At 32.3% G+C, this 17,569-nt stretch overlaps 2 protein-coding genes across 2 annotated transcripts in view; both read left to right on the forward strand.

Annotated features, from left to right (window-relative positions):
• The window catches only part of LOC143206226 (cytochrome b5 reductase 4), a 227,083-nt gene that overhangs the window by 48,896 nt on the left and 160,618 nt on the right, over positions 1-17,569 (forward strand). The window lies entirely within an intron of this gene.
• Positions 2,696-13,208, forward strand: LOC143206390 (UDP-glycosyltransferase UGT5-like). Its single transcript, XM_076419043.1, has 3 exons — positions 2,696-2,989; positions 8,971-9,780; positions 12,527-13,208. The coding sequence occupies exons 1-3, from the start codon at positions 2,749-2,751 to the stop codon at positions 13,051-13,053; spliced, it is 1,578 nt and encodes a 525-aa protein (XP_076275158.1). The 5' UTR covers positions 2,696-2,748; the 3' UTR covers positions 13,054-13,208.

Raw genomic sequence — 17,569 nt, forward strand, 5'->3', positions numbered from 1 at the left:
GCCAATGTCAAGCAAGAATTTAGAAAACATAATTCGGTTTTATGTTGTCGATTCGCATATTCCAATCGCAAATAACAGGTCAATTGAAAAGTTCCCGACCTGGCACATAGATGGCGCTAATAGAATTAAATCCATATGGTTTTTAGTTCGCGCTAACCTTCAAAAGATGGGTGTATAAATTTAGCAGGTGTCAGATCATTAGTTTGTGAATTATAGCATTTTAAGTGAAGCAACTTTTGTTATTGTGAAACAGATGAATAAAAGGAATTTCGCGTGTCGATAAAATATTGCTTTTTGAAGAGAAAGGTTATAGTTGAAGCAAAAACTTGGTACCGCGTTTCTAGAAACTGCCCCAGGAAAATCAACCATCAAGGATCGGTATGCTAAGTTTAGACGTGGTGAAATGAGTACCGAACGGTGAATGAACGCAGTGGATGCCCAAAAGAGGTTCTTACCGACGAAGACATTACAAAAATTTACAAAATGATTTTAAATGATCGTAAATTGAAATTGAATGAAATAGCAAAAAACTTTAAACTCAAAACACTCTAAAGGAACTGAACGTGTATATCATATCATTCACGAATATTTGGGTATGAGAAAGGTCTGTGCAAAGTGGGTGCCGCGCGAGCTCTCTTTTGACCAAAAACAACAACGAGTTAATGATTCGGAGCAGTGTTTGAAGATAATCAAGCGTAATAAACCCGAGTTTTTGCGTCGATATGTGAAAATGGATGAAACATCATAAGTCCAATCGACGGTCATCCGAGACGATGAACCCGTTCCAAATCGTGGGAAAACGCAACAGTCGGCTGGCAAGGTTATGGCTTCTGTATTTTGGGATGCGCATGGATTTTAGGACTACCAAAAGATGTTGTTCACTCTGAAGTCCAATCGACAGTCATTCGTGACGATGAACCCGCTCCAAAGCATGGGAAAATGCAACAGTCAGTTGGCGAGATTATGGCGCCTATATTTTGGGATGCCCATGGAATAATTTTCATTGACTACCTTTTAAAAGGAAGGACCATCAACAGAGACTATTACATAGCGTTATTGGACTGTTTGAAGTACGAAATCGCCGAAAAACGGCCGCATTTGAAGCAAAAGAAAGTGCCACTTCACCAAGACAATGCGTCGTATCACAAGTCAGTGAAAACGATGGCAAAAGTCCATGAATTGGGCTTCGAATTGCTTCCTCATCCACAGTATTCTCCAGATCTGGCCCCCAGCGATTATTTCCTGTTCTCAGATCTCAAATGAATGCTCGTTGGGAAGAAATTTTCGTCGAATGAAGAGGCCTATTTTGATGCAAATGACAAATCGTACTACAAAAATGGTATCTATTAGTTGGAAGGTCTCTATAATCAGTGTATCACCTTTGAAGGGAATTATGTTGAATAAAAAAAAAACTAATTTTGCAAAAAAAAAAATATGTTTTACTATGGTAGGCCGGGGACTTTTCAATTGACCTGTTATCAACTATATTACTGTTTCATGAGGCTATAAAATAAAATATTTTGTCTATAGCGTTTCCAGTAAAACAGTCAATGCACGTTATAGATGACGTAGAATATAGTGCCATTTACGATTTGTAAATAGGTAAAATTAATTTTTAACCGGAAGCAGACTATTCCTTCTTATTTTATCGTACTTTATTTAAAAGTGATATAATGGTGTCTGATGAGTCGGAACACGTAATCGAGTCGCCCTTTAACATTGTATTTGCGTTTGTTCCAGTGGGCTATATTGCCCAATGTCAAAATTCTTCAAAACATTCTTTTTATTAATCTCTTGGAACTCCATAATCTGGCCGCGGGTAATAAGTTTTTTTTATGATTTCCGTTATGTAATATAACTATACTAACATGTAGAAGATCGCTTCAGTAAGTGATCTGATGTACAAAATTCGAATCGTAATGGTATTCTAGAGACTAACCTGAGTTTGAGCCCACGCATTTCACTGTTATCGCGCTCATTTAACTGTTTGGCGGGTGCATTGAGATGCACCAACAGTCTTTCAGAGCACTTTGTGCTAACATTTTGAATTACACTCGTTTTGGGTTCTAAGTATTGACTTATACAGCAAAGCCTTGTTATCTAAGGATAATTTAGGTTTTCAGCCAATACATTTGGTTTAGTTTAAGCCTTGAAATCATTGGCTTAAATTTTTTTTTGGTTGTCTAGAGCGTCTCTCCTCTGTCCTCTTTGTTTTCAGTACTAAAATAATCACTTTTATAATGCCGTAACCGGTACTGACATGTTGCAATCAATCATTGAGCATGATTGCGATAAGTTACAGGCGTCTACATCATTTGACGACCTTTGGTCGTCTCTTTTCTTAAATTGATGTAAATCTTATCGTAAATGTGATTTACTCGGTACAAATTTAGATATTTTCAACGCATTAACATACACATACACTTGGACGGAATGTCACATACCGAAAAGTGAAACCTGTCAGTGGGACATGAAATTATACATAGTAACACACTACACACGCTACATAATCGATTTGCGTTATATTTATCAAGACAATCTCTACAATATCCAAGACAGTCTTTCATGAACACTTCATACTTGACATTCGGTTATGACTTATACATGTCATCCTGTCCATTAATCAAGTAACCAGGTGCTGATAGTATATCTACTAATCTCGAATCGTATAATCTTATATAAAGGTTTCAATCGTATTATATACATTAAGTTATTTTATTCTGAATATATAAATTAAAAGACAAAGTTATGTGGAAAATTGCGTTGGTTATTTTCAGTGCGTGCTATTCAGTACAATCAGCCAGGTATTTGGGTTTATTTCCAGATGCAGGTGGTAGTCATTACATCTTGGGTTTCAAACTGATGCGGGCTTTAGCGGATGCGGGCCATGATGTCACTTTTGTTTCATCCATCAAACAGAAAAAACCACTGGTAACTAAAGGCAATTTTACGGAGTTGATACTGGAGGATCTTCATGTTGACACTAGCGGTTAGCATTGATTTTTATTTAATTTTATACATTTTATTTTTATTTAATATATGATGTTCGACGAATTATTATCATAACATTTCATTAAAAATAATAATTTGTGTTTAGTTAAATCTGGTTCGGTTGCTTTTGAAAATGAAACAGTAACTAATAAAGGAAATATTGTGTCCATATAAGTTATATTTTGTAAAGGGGAATTAAACAGAAAACTATTATTTTTGTCAAAAACTTTTATATTACGGAAAAAAGACTTGTTGAACGGCGATAAACAGCAATATTGAGGGTAATAACTGGTCATCCCAACACCATTCTTAGCAGATGGAGACCTCAGCTCACAGTGTAGTCCGTAGCAAGTACAGTACTAATCGTATAGTATAACATATATACAATAAATATATATCAATATATAGTATGTATCGACTATTCAAAACAGTAGTGACACACGTGATCTGTCAAAACATCGCAATGTTGCCGCAGCAACTCTGCGTTTTAGTATATTTTGGACATATAACAACATTCTAATCTAAATAAAATAATGAAACAAAACTGTATGTATTATAATTTATTTTAACATTATTGTACATCTAATGCATATATTATCGAATAATTTAAAATTACATTTAAATATACAACCACAATAATTTATAGGTTAGAAAAGTTTTATTATCTACACATTGAATTTTTTTCCACACTAGTATAAGGAGAGTTCTAGGCGCTTTTTTATGTAGTGGTATCCTCCGAGAACCTAATCCACCTAATTAACAATTGTATATCTGAGTAATGTATTTTACGTTCATTAGAGAGCATATTTAGCTTTACGCTTAGTTCTTGTTTCTTTCGATGCAATGTTTCCTTTCATTATGATATTACCATATTTCTCTTTAGATTGTCCTGTTACTACCTGTATAAATATTTCTTGATAAAACTACACTTAATCACTGCATTCTCCTTCATGCATTTGCCATATCTGCAAAACAGTTAGTATTATTTTTCTCCTCATACATTTTAACCAAACGTTCATTTATATCCTGAATAATAACACACGTGCTTATAAAGATTTCACACTCTATAACACAATTTCCTACAATTAAAACATATTAATTGTATACTGACCTTTAATTGTTTCCTCTTTCATCACCCTGTCTTGGTAATTGTCAGCATTGAATCATAAACCAACATTCATTAAGTTTTATTCAATCTCTGTCACTTTCAGAAATACTAATCAAGTTAATAACTAAGCTGTTTATTTCTAATCTATCAAAAACTTGCTCAAGATTCTACCATTTGTCAATTTCTTTTTCAATGTGTCTGATCGAGCCCACACAAACCGAAGGTGTTATTTTCGACAATGCCTCTTTCCATAAATCCAGACAGTTCTGATTTGAATATCTTTCTCAACCTGAATGTTTATTGCATAAGCAAAATTGCAATTTTTGAAATACCCCATATCAACTCAATTGGATTAAATATGCAGTGATAGGAAGGAATACGTAATACCCTGTGGCCATAACGTTCAGTAATCTGATCTACCATGTACCTTTTCTCAGGCTTATTTCTAAAAAAGTAAATTACATAAAATGCAATTAAGTATTTCATTTATATTTGCCGAGTAACAATTTGAATTAGTTCATTCTTTAACATGGTTTGTTCAAAACTTATTTTATGTACTTTAAGTCATTCTTTAATTGCAGCCTTTGTTGATGCACTTGTTGGGATTTTCTCCACCAGTGTACTATGATATGGTGCATTGTATATAACAATAAGTAATGGTTCCTCCAAGTTCTTTAAAAGCTGATTTTCAAACTACTGCAGAAACAAGTTATGGTTCATTTCTCCAAGTCACCTTTGGACTTGGAGGAAAAGCATGAAGAACTATATGTTGCAGACATGAATTATGAATTATTAATAAACGTTATGACTATCAAAACCTAATTGATAGTTATTTCAACGTTTACTTTTTTCCATCAACTTTTGTTGTCTTTAAAATATTTATTATCATCTTGCCATGAGCAACCAAATTTACCATCCTGAAATATTTATGTCTCATTTAAATATATAAATTGATATAATAACTCTTCCTTGATTTTGTTATATGTTTTTAAAAATTGTATTCTTTTAAAAACAATCTCTGGAAGTTCTATTAAACCCCTTCGTGGGTTATCTTTACATCATTTAAATTCTATATTACCCAATGAGTGTATGAAGGGATGTTCTACACCCCTCAAATAGCTGTAAATAATTGTATTAAATTATGTTTCGATTAAAAAAATTACTTTCTGTTTTTATACATTTCGTATATTTGATCTCTAGTAGAGTTAACATCAAGTTAATTATGATTCGTCACGTGTTTCGCATAAATACGTTTTTTCGGGGAATTTATGGTTATATTGTTTTTTATTTTTTGCGATACTTTAGTGACCGTGCCCGTACTAATATTCAGTGCAGCTGCAACGTACAAAAATATTTTCAATGAAAACCGCGGCGATTGCAATTTATTAAAACGTTTTCCGGTTTATAACCCGTAACTATAATATTTTGAAGAATTTTGAAGACGTTTGATAAATGGACAACTTTTACAGGCTCTTTCGGTTACATGTTCGAACTTCTCTAACAGCATTCTATCTCTTTTTACGTAAAATAAAATGAGAAGGATAATATTGTATGACTGTAAAATGAATTTTGATAGACACATATTGATCACATGTATCATTACTGTTTTGAATGGATTATACATACATATTATAAGATAAATATAAAATTGAGATTACTAAGGAATATTGGACTTAGAAAGGATTTCTAATAGATGTCGTGCATAGCGCTATTTAGAGTTTTTTGTTTACAGCCATGTGAGGGTAAAATGCCATAGGGTAACAAACTAGATGTAGTATATGATGGGTTTGTTCTGCACATGAGCATTTCGATAAAATATTCAGTCTATAAGGACAATGAACAATAGAACAAAATGTACTATATGATTGGCTAGTTGGGATTTAGTAGGAATTTAGTTCAGTTATGTTTGACATTTTTATTGTTTACATGTTGGTTTTTCATTGGGAAGTACATTTAGTTCCACATTAGGTTTCTCTTTCAAAAATAATTAATCACAATATGAACGGTTATCAATATTTTAGGAAAATTAATGGAATGTTAACAAACTAAACTCAAAACAAAATAAAACTTGTATTAATAGATATGTATTACGTTCGTCAAATCTACTGTTCCTCCAACTTTTCGATACCCTTTTTCTAGTACGATTTGTCCTTGGCTTCGAGATAGGCCTCAGTTTCGGCGATCATCTTCTCATACGACGAAAAATTCTTCCTATCGAACACTCTTTTGTGATCTGAGGGAATAGGAAATAGTCGCTGGGGGCTAGATCTGGAGAATACGTTGGATGAGGAAGCAATTCGAAGCCCAATTCATGGATTTTTGCCATCGTTTTCACTGATTTGTGATACGGTGCATTGTCTTGCTGAAGCAGTACTTTAATTTTCTTCAAATGCGGCCGTTTTTCGACCATTTCGTCCTTCAAAGGGTCCAATAATGCTATGTGATAGTCGCTATTGATGGTCCTTTTTGTTTTCAGGGTAGTCAATGAAAATTATTCCATGGGCATCCCAAAATACAGACGCCATAACCTTGCCAGCCGACTGTTGCGTTTCCACACGCTTTGGAGCGGGTTCATTGTGTACAGTCCACTCGGATGACTGTCGATTGGACTTGGGAATGAAATAATGGAGCCATGTCTCATCCATTATCACATATCGACGCAAAAACTCCGGTTTATTACGCTGAATCATCAATTCGTCTTTGTTTTTAGTCAAAAGTGAGCTCGCGCAGCGCCCACTTTGCACAAAGCTTTTTCATACCCAAATATTCGTGAATGATATGATGTACACGTTGAGTTAATATCTTTAGAGTGTCTGATATTTCAATTCAATTTCAATTTACGGTCATTAAAAATCATTTTGTTGATTTTTTAATGTTTTCGTCGGTAACAACCTCTTTTGGGCGTCCACTGCGTTCACCGTCTTCGGTGCGCATTTCACCACATCTAATCTTAGCATACCAATCCTTGATGGTTGTTTTTCCTGGGGCAGTGTCCGGAAACTCGGCCTTAAGCCAAGTGTTTGCTTTAACTCTATTTTTTCCCTTCTAAAAGCAATATTTTATCAACACCCCAAATTCCTTTTTATCCATTTTTTTTTCAGAATAACAAAAGTTGCTTCACACGAAATGTTATAATTCACAAACTAATGATCCGACAGCTGTCAAATTTATACACGCATCTTTTGACGGTTAGGGCTAACTAAATAAGATATGGATTTAGTTGTAGTAGCGCCATCTATGTGTCTGGCCGGGGACTTTTTAATTGACCTGTTAGGAGTATGTGCTCAATGGGTTGACGCTTCCAAATCGTTGGCAAGAGCGTGTAGAGCCCGAAGGTGACTACATTGAAAAATGTTAAATGTTGAGTTTCTCTATACCTATACTATATTGAATAATACATTTTATTCCCCTAGTAATTTAGTATCGAATTAACAACATCGATGTATTCAATTATTTACGTTCATTATTAAAGATCAAAATTATTTTTGGAATTATTTGATACTAAAAGAAAAGGAAAAACACTGTATTATACAATTCAATACAAAAAGCAATCTATCTTTGCCTGGTAATAACATATAAAAGGGTATCTTAACCCCTATTGCAATATTCAAGACACGTGTCAGTTTCAGTATTGAACAATGGAGATACCGTAAAATCTGTAGACAATTCTAGACACAGCCATTACAATCATTATACAACGTGGGGTAAAAGTCCCGCTACCATTTTGATTAGCTATAACTTTGCTCACAGAAATGATAAGTAAGTTTGGTTTTCATAAAAAGTTTATTTAGTTTTTACGTTTTTTTCGTTACGATTGAAACATTATATCGACTAAATGGTAATTGTGATTCTTTATGCAACTTTCGGCTCTTTTTAAGATATTTTGCATGATATCCGCTGCAACACCTGAGGCTGAATTTCTTCAATTTCGTGACGACGTTTATTCACATAAACTTTGATTTTATCGCCAACTAAATCGCCAATTCGCGAAATTAGTCTTCGTGGAAAAACATCATTCAGTAATTCAATTTGTATTATTAGTAATCAAGGGACCAATGATGTTTCCAGCATGAATATCACACCATACAGTTGTTTTTAGTAGATGCAATGATGTTTCATGAATTAATTGAGGACTCTGTGTTCCCCAAAACCGACTAGTCTGCTAATTGACGTGGCTACTGAAAAGAAAATGGGCTTCATCGCTCATTATCAATTTAGACGAAAAATCTTCAATTTCACCAGACATTCTTAGGATTGCGTTACTGTACTCAACTCGTTGTTCAGGATCTCTCTATAGCAATTTTTGGACTAATTGAATTATGTACGGGAAGATTTTCAAATCATTTTCAAAATTCGCCTTAAACTGCGTACAGAAATATGTAACTGGGAACCACGTCTCCAAATTGATGTTTCTGCAGACTCTGAAACACTATCGCGCACCAGAGCCACATTTTCAGCGTTATGCCTGCTGTCGTACCGTACTGTCGAAAATTCGCATGTAAACCATAAATTGTGGTTATATTTAAATATAATAAATATAAATTATTTTCAATAAATATTGTCACTATTTCTGTTCGTTCTTGGGGCATATTTTTATCCATAATAATATTTGGTCGTCTACACAAGACAACGGTTAAAGCCAAGCTGAGCTAAACATCACACAACCAAGATGGCGGGCAATTAAAATAGTAGTGGGACTTTTGCCCCACCCTATCCATCAAGCCTTAGTATTAACGATAACTATGTCGAAGCATCAGTATATGATTTTAAAGCTTTAATTATATTTTGATAATTAATCAACTTTTTGTGTTTGTTTTTCTCATAATATTTATAATAATAATTCTCATAATAATTTTTATATTCATTTACAGAGGGAATGGTTGATACTAATATCTTTGAATTTATGAAAGAAAGTTCGATAACGATATTGGGATATGCGTCGAGCATACTTTTCAAGAGTTCTAATGATACCATGCATCATCCAAAAATAAAGCAGCTTCTTAACTCTAATGAAAAATACGATGCAGTTGTTATGAAACATTCTCATAACGACGCTCTTAAAATATTTTCTGCTGTATTTAACTGTCCAGTGATTATATTATCCGATGTCGGTCCAAATAACTTGATTAATTCTGTTGTTGGTAACCCGAACGAGATCTCCTATATACGGCATTATAATACGCCGGGAAATCCGGAACAACCAATGACCTTTCTGGAAAGAAGATACAATCTTATTCTTTACATGGCCGAATACTTGTGTGCACAGTACCATACTCTACCAGTACATCAGCGGATACTAGAAAGCGTCATCAATAATCCTCCTGAAATAACAGATCTATATAATAATGTCTCTTTAGTTTTACTTAATTCTCATACCAGTATCTATACACCGCAACCTTTAGTGCCTAATATGGTGGAGATTGGTGGTTACCATATCGATCCACCGAAAAAATTGCCTCAGGATTTGCAACATTTCCTGGACGATGCTAAAGACGGTGTCATTTACTTCAACATGGGGTCAATTTTGCAAGGTAAAGACATGCCCGAAGACAGGAAGAAAATTTTAGTGAATGTTTTGGGGAGGTTGAAACAAAAGGTTATTTGGAAATTCGAGGAGGATTTACCTGGGAAACCATCAAATATGTTGATCAAGAAATGGTTACCACAGCAGGATATTTTAGGTAATATAATTATTTTTTTATCGACAATCATCATTATGATAACGTAGTAGGTGCTTAGGGGAGTGTCTATATTTCAACCAATATGCTGCTGCTGGCATTGCGGGATTTTAAACTTCTTTACCTATTCTCTACTCTTAAGGTCGTTAGCTATGACTTTAATCCACGTTTTTTCTGCTGATTAAGGTGTATTCCATCAAAATGGTCATTTCTCCTAAGAAGTCGTGGAGAAAACATTTTCCTTTTCATTTGACAAATATGTCAAATAAGCGAGCAGTAGATCAGCTTTGTTGATTTGTTATTATATTTGAAAAGAAATTTGCATTGTCATGTTGGACTGACATTGTGGGTCATAATGTATGTTGTATGTATATAAATACTTTTTCATATTATTACGTCGGTTATTTTTCATTGTAACAAAGGTGGAAACTCTCTTTGGCGAACACCGGTTCAGATTCTTACTCGATAATGGTAAATTTTATTTCTCCTAATATCAGTACATTTCTAATATAAAACTATACTTTCAACTAAGAAAAGCGGTTCATTTTGAATTAAAAATATTGTAATAATAATTGGATATTGAAATTTGATATTGATATTGGAAATTTCGAAATTCGATATTGTTGTTTTATTAGGTGCTTGCATGAATTTTGATCAGACATATTTATTGGTGAATATGCGAAGTATCAATGTAAACTATAAACCTTAAACATTCGGGGCCATAAAGTTTTGCTGTGTATAGTATGAGATCAGCAATGTACATTATGTTATGAGCTGTTATCAAATAAAATTGCTGATGTCTAGTGATATAAATTGAATGACGTCTTGTTGCAAAAGAAACCAGCAATAGTGAGTAACATAGGCAAAGTTATCGTTTTGAATAATAATGCGAAATCTTGCAAGTGTTGTGAAGATACAAGCTCGAATGAGAAGTTCTGCATACCGATTTACCAGTTCTTTAATTCGATTCACGATCAGCCATGGTTAGATAGGTATACTTTTTCGAAATGAAGAGAATGATGGAAAATATTTAGATTTATATATATTCTACCGATTTTCCAGATTAACTTATATTTCAAAGTGAGAAAATGAAACAGAATACATGCAAGCATCTAAGTAATATTGATGATTTCTAGAATCCACTAGGTACTCTACATTTGAGTCAATTTTCAATACCCGCACAACTGTTAGATGAGAATATTTCAACTGAACTTTTTTTGTATTTAAAAGAAAATCTTTTTTTATTAACATAATTTAAAAGGGCTATTCGCTCAGGCACTTCATAGTCATCTTAATGATTGTATAGTAATATTTAAGCTTTGTTATGTTTTGAGAGGTTTTATTACATAGGATGTTATTTGTTAATGTTTAATTTAATATTTAAAATTACACCTATATACAATTTTTTTAATTATTGTATTAGAGAACGTGTATAAATAGCTCTATGGACATTTTCCTCAAGTGCGTCAATGATGCATGTCATGCTCTTTCTATCTTTCTTTCTGAATATAAATACAACTACTGAACAAATATGAGTCCTATACAGAAATTTTTAAGGAATTTATAACAGATCGTGTTGCTCTGGATTAAATTGCATCGGGTACATTTGCAACCAGCTTTATCTTGAAGCCTCACTGGCAGATTTCATTTTTCAGTATTTGTCATTTGTCGAAGTGTATGCAAAACATTTTTTCAGTGTGTTGAAAATATCTGAATTTGTATCGAGTAAATCGCCTTTGAGGGAAGTTTTACTTTTTACTTTACTTTGACAAAGCGGTGGCTCAGGGTCATCGAGTGTTATGTGGAGCTTATGGAAACCATGCTCCAGCAATTTCAACATGTAAATACTGGTCAAAAATCGCCCTGGACAGCCAAAAAGTTTTTTTTATAACACTTTTATTAGATACGCTTGGTGCAATCTTAATTTACAATTAATTTATTACTACTTTTCCTATGTACTTGGATTAATTAACAAGCAAAACGAGTACGAGAAAATACATCAATATGTATTCCTCAATTATAAAATTATAAAAACTTATAGCTCTAGTTTGCACTAAATATATACACTTTATATAAGTTCGTATGGTTTGGTTCGCTTCAATCTCCTGACATCCTGCGCGCTGTTCAGCAGTTGTATTGCTTCCACGTTAGTATGATTTTGTAATCTTCTTTCGTGAGCCGAAAAGTAAATAAAAAAGACAATATTTTAAAGGCATTTTTTTATAACAGCACAATTTCTCTTTTTCAAGCGTATAGTGATTAAATATTTTCATATAACATAAAATATAGTGTAAACAAACACCATAACACAAATTAGAGGTCGCTTATGCCATTAACAGTAATTATGATTAAATCATAATACAGTTAATTGATGGCCGTATGACGACATTCGTAATTTTTAAACCAAATTCGGTGAAGAAAGGTTTTTTACTTTTGGCATCAAATCTGCAGCATGACGCATTAACATCAAAAACAAATGCCGGTCAACAACTAAAGCGAGGGTGGCTTGGTTTCCTTACCTCTCCGCTTCATCTAATGCTTCATGCACCTATATATCACAGAGCGTGTGCGTTATATTGCAGATGGCGCACTAGATACCCCGAGCTCAACAGATTCCGTTCTGTCCTGTAATATTCATTTTTTTTCTGTAATTTGTCCTATAATATTCATTCATTCATTTTTTTAATGATTGGTGAAAAACTAATCATTATTTTACCTGTACATGACCTAATATAGAATTTACTTTTAGCTCATCCCAATATTAGACTATTTATCACTCACGGGGGACTACTGAGTATAATAGAAACGATATATCACGGTGTACCAATTTTGGCTATTCCGGTATTTGGTGACCAACCAGCAAACGCCGAGCGGGCAGTGTATTCCGGATATGCTCTGAAACTCGATTATCATGGCAATGACTTCACGGAAAAACGTTTAAATAGTCTCATTGACGAATTGTTGAATAATCCAAAATACAAAGATAACGCCCAAAGAACGTCGAAACTGTTCCATGACAGACCTATGAAGCCACTGGATACGGCTGTTTATTGGATGGAATATGTGGTGAGGAACAATGGCGCTCGTCATCTTCGAGTAGGTGGAATTAATTTACCATGGTATCAGTATTATCTCGTGGACGTAGCACTGTTTGTATTAGTCCCACTGTTGATTGGATTAATTGTAATTGTCATTTATATAAAGAAGTTAGTAAAAGTTATAGTGAATTATAGGTATAGAAACGAAAATGAGAAAATGAGAAAAAAAAACTACTAGAAAAGTGAAAAAATATTAGTTTTCTCTTATGTTCTTTTATTATCTTATTCTTTATCATTGCATTATGAAAGTGTGAGCTTCTTTTTTATTTTATATTACCTTCAATGTACTATAGCTGTAAGAACAAATAAACACGTGTAATGATAAAATCAAAATGTAGTTTTTTATTAACAACTAATTGGAATGTTTTAAGGGCGATTGTTAATTTCATTAATAATTTTTCTAAACTGTAATATTTTTTCTAGATGGTTCGTTATTCTTGGTGTTTAGGTTAGTTTGCATATTGCCTACAGTTATAAATGTAAATATGTATGTTTTAATAAAAGTTTATTATTAATTCCTTTATTTATCTTAATTACTTTAGGAATATTTATTAAAATTATCTAGTGAACTTTTTTGATAAAAGACGCAACAAGCAGTTGGCACATATAACAGGTCAACTGAAAAGTCTCCGGCCTACCATAGTAAAACACATTTTTTTGGAAAAATTTCCCTTCAAGGGTGATACACTGATTATAGCAATTGTAAAACAAATTTTTTGGCAAAACTGGATTTTTTAATCAACATAATTCCCTTCAAGGAATACACTGATTATAGCGACTCTCCAACTTTTCGTTACCATTTTTGTAATACAATTTGTCATTTACTTCAAAATAGGCTTCAGTTTCGGCGATCACCTCCTCATTCGACGAAAATGTCTTTCCAGGCAGCATTCTTTTGAGATCTGAGGACAGGAAATAGTCGCTGGGGGCTAGATCTGGAGAATACGGTGCACGAGGAAGCAATTCGAAGCCTAATTCATGGATCTTTGCCATCGTTTTCGCTGACTTGTTACCAAATGTTCATGTATATTCTGAACAATTGCACACATATCTCTGCACATAAATCTTTTACATTTTATAATAACATTTCATAAAATTATCATAATTTAATTATATACTCACCTTTACTTGTTTCTACTCTCATCCCCCTGTCTTAGAAATTGGCAGCATTGAATCATATAATATTCAGAAAGTTTCATTCAAGTGAATAACTAAGCTGTTAATTTCCAATCTAAACCGAAGCTGTTTTTAACCATTTCTGTTTCCATCATGAAGTACAATATATCTGTAATGAATTATTAATAAATGTTATGACTAATAAAATTAATCAACTATTATTCCCTCAACTTTTATTGTCATAGCACTATTTTTATTATAATCTTGCCATGAGTTACTATTGGGTAAATTGGTCCCTTTCTGAAATATCCATGTCTCATCTAAATACAAAATTCAAATAATAGGTCTTCCTTCATTTTATTACATGCTTTTAAAAATTGTATTTTTTTACCAGCAATATCCCGAAGATTCATTAGAGCTCTTCGATACTTTTCCTTTGAAATAATTGTATTAAATTATGTTTGTATGAAAAACTGCTCAGTGTTTTTATACATTTCATATATTTAATCTCTGACAGCTGAGACAACACAAAAATAATAATATAATTTTGTAACATATAAAAAAATTAAAATGCGAATAAAACAAATCTAATTTATTGCTTGTACCGACTTCAAAGTAATCAATTGGTAGGAGTTAAAATAATATTCTAAATAGATAAATAGGTTTAGGTAGGTATTAAACTAAATTGTCTGTATATAGTAGAATATAAAATACGTGTAGTTATATGTTTTTATATAGTTATTACAACGATTATTTTGTACATATTTTATTTTAAATCGTTTTTTTGTATTAAAAATCCGTAAAAAGTTTGATTATTTATTAATTTTTAGTGAGTTTCTTGTTTATTTTTTGAAATCGGTTAAATTTTTTTGTTAAAAATATTATATATATATATATATATAACTAAGCATAATAAATGTCTATTAAGATAATTCTGTTATGAACAACTATGTTTGATACATTTTATCATTCAATATATTATTTGGTGTCACTATATTATTTATAAAAAAGTAAAAATGTTGTTATGACTTAATGTGTTGTTTGATAAGCGATATGGCCGTGAGAGTGTTATATCATGTATTTTGTAATCGTCAATTGATTTATTTGTATTGATATAATCTTCATTAATCTGCCCACAAGTTACTCAGCACGTCAGAGATATTTTTCTGTAACACTCGACAATTGTATATGTTTGTTATGTTTGATAAAAGTCGAACGAAGATTACGGTTTACAGAAACATTACCGAATGAAAATATAATTGCACAATATCACCCAAATTTGTGTTAGATACGAGTTCTGAGAGATTTTGGGATCAGTAGTTTGTAGTATCAGTAGTTCTTTGTTTAAAAAATAATTAATTTTTAATAATTAAGGGCCCTTTTTACCAACTAGGTTTTTCATAAACTGAAGCCACTGCTTAACGTGGGCTCCTAACCATGGTTCTCGATATGAAACCTACCGACTGGCGAGTGACCAACTTTAGAAATCATCCTAGAAGACGTCCGGTCTTATCCAGCCTGTTTACAGGTCTGACTGGGATCATTTTCCTTGTTGGACTTGCGCACTCATGCGGTTTGAGAATCATTTACAATGTATTGAGATGTATATACATTTTTTTCTTCGTTTTAAATTATTAATTATAATATTAATTATGGTAATTGCCACACAATTTAAAGTATTTTGTGTATCATCTTTATTTTATATTTCGACCAGACAATGAATCTATATTTTTACTTTTATTATTCATACGATATTTGCTTAATGCCTATACGCTATATTTCGCACAGTAGATTGATAACATGTTTTGATCAGCCTAATCTATTGGATAACATTTATAATTGTTTCTAGCTGTCGAATGAGCTCTCAAAACAATTCATTAAATCGTTTGGTACTTAAGCGTACTCTATTTTAAACACACTAGTTTATAGACAAAAAAAAACACTTATATTGCAATATTGCAATATTGGTTAATTTTAAACCTTTTTGTTATCAATAATTTGTTTAATAATTCAGATCTTTAGTAAACAGTTTTATTTTGGTTACTGTGTGTCAAGCGGTGAGTGGATAATTTTACACTGGCTGTTGAATGGACGTGCAGAAATCAGTTGTACTCTACATAATTTTTGCTCTTTTCAAGCAGCTTCCAACCCATTTGAGTTGTATTTAAGTTAATGTTAGATTAGGGGTACAGAAAAAATATCGACATAACGAAATATCGATAATTTCTGAAAAAAATTTCGATATTTTTGGCCGATATTTTTTTTCCTGATATATCGATATTTTTCTACCGATATTTTTCGATATTTTTTCAGATTAAATTAAATATGTCTTTTAATAAACGTTTATTGATTGAGATTGATGAGATTTAAAAATAATATATATTTTTTTAGACTAATATTTCACAATTTTTATTTGTTCTTAAAATATCGATATATATATTTTTTTAAATATCGAAAACCATATATCGATATTTTTTTAAATATCGATATATCGAAATATCGATATTTTTTTCGGTGGCCAACATCCCTATGTTAGACTAACGACTTAATTAAAATTAATAAATTAAAGTTAATAAAAATGATATTATCTAGTTTAGGAAAGTTGATGATCTTGATGAGAAAATATCAATTTTGTTTTTATTTTTATTGTTCAATAGTACTTATACATGTGTCTAGACAATGGCATTAATCATCTTATTTTTTTTTCATATTGCTGGAAACGTTATCAATAGATTTATTAATATTAAATTTACACCTTCAAAAACATCATATTCGCTGAAGTTCTCTTGTTATTTGGAGTGTTTTTTGATACAGGAATATGATAAATTACGAACTATTTTTATGCTACTCGTAGACCATTGTATTTGCTTGTATTAGTCATATTATTTTGCTTAAAATAATTTTTTTAATCTAAACATATCAGATTCATTATTTTGATACTTTTGTTTTTTTTAATTGGATATTTAGAAACTCAAACGTGGTACGGTACTTAAAATGATTGATTTGTTTAGGAACATATAATACCGATAGGGTGAGTGATCGTGTGTTGCAATATTGATATAATAAGTCAATTGAAAAGTCCCCGGCCTTCCATAGTAAAACACATTTTTTTGGCAAAATTAGTTTTTTTTATTCAACATAATTCCCTTCAAAGGTGATACACTGATTATAGCAACCCTCCAACTTTTCGATACCATTTTTGTAGTACGATTTGTCCTTTGCTTCAAAATAGGCGTCCGTTTCGGCGATCACCTCTTCATTGGACGAAAATTTCTTCCCAGCGATTATTCTTTTGAGATCTGAGAACAGGAGCTGTTCTTGTGTTGTTCAAGAGTATTTTCCAGGTTTGGGTCCAATTATTTATATTGTTGCTCATCTATTGGTCCCAATAACTCTAGCCTCTTGAGGTATAGCTGCTTTAGCTTCTTTTGTTGTAGTAGTAGTTTTCTTGTTTGACATTAAATATTCTGAATGTAATGTAAGATTTTAATAGTTCAGTGTGTTGTCTCACTAACATTTTCTCTAGCTTATAAACAAGGCCGTCATACCATTCTTATCGAAGGCTTGTGTTACATCTA

This window comes from Rhynchophorus ferrugineus, unplaced genomic scaffold (assembly GCF_030347505.1).
Source record: "Rhynchophorus ferrugineus isolate W39M unplaced genomic scaffold, kcgeb_rfMv2 rfM1, whole genome shotgun sequence".
NCBI lineage: Eukaryota > Metazoa > Arthropoda > Insecta > Coleoptera > Curculionidae > Rhynchophorus > Rhynchophorus ferrugineus.

Coding starts and splice junctions, on each gene's coding strand:
- LOC143206390 (XM_076419043.1), top strand. CDS start 2,749: ATGTGGAAAATTGCGTTGGTTATTTTCAGTGCGTGCTATTCAGTACAA. Junction 2,990..8,970: donor TCTTCATGTTGACACTAGCG/GTTAGCATTGAT, acceptor ATTCATTTACAG/AGGGAATGGTTGATACTAAT. Junction 9,781..12,526: donor ACCACAGCAGGATATTTTAG/GTAATATAATTA, acceptor ATTTACTTTTAG/CTCATCCCAATATTAGACTA.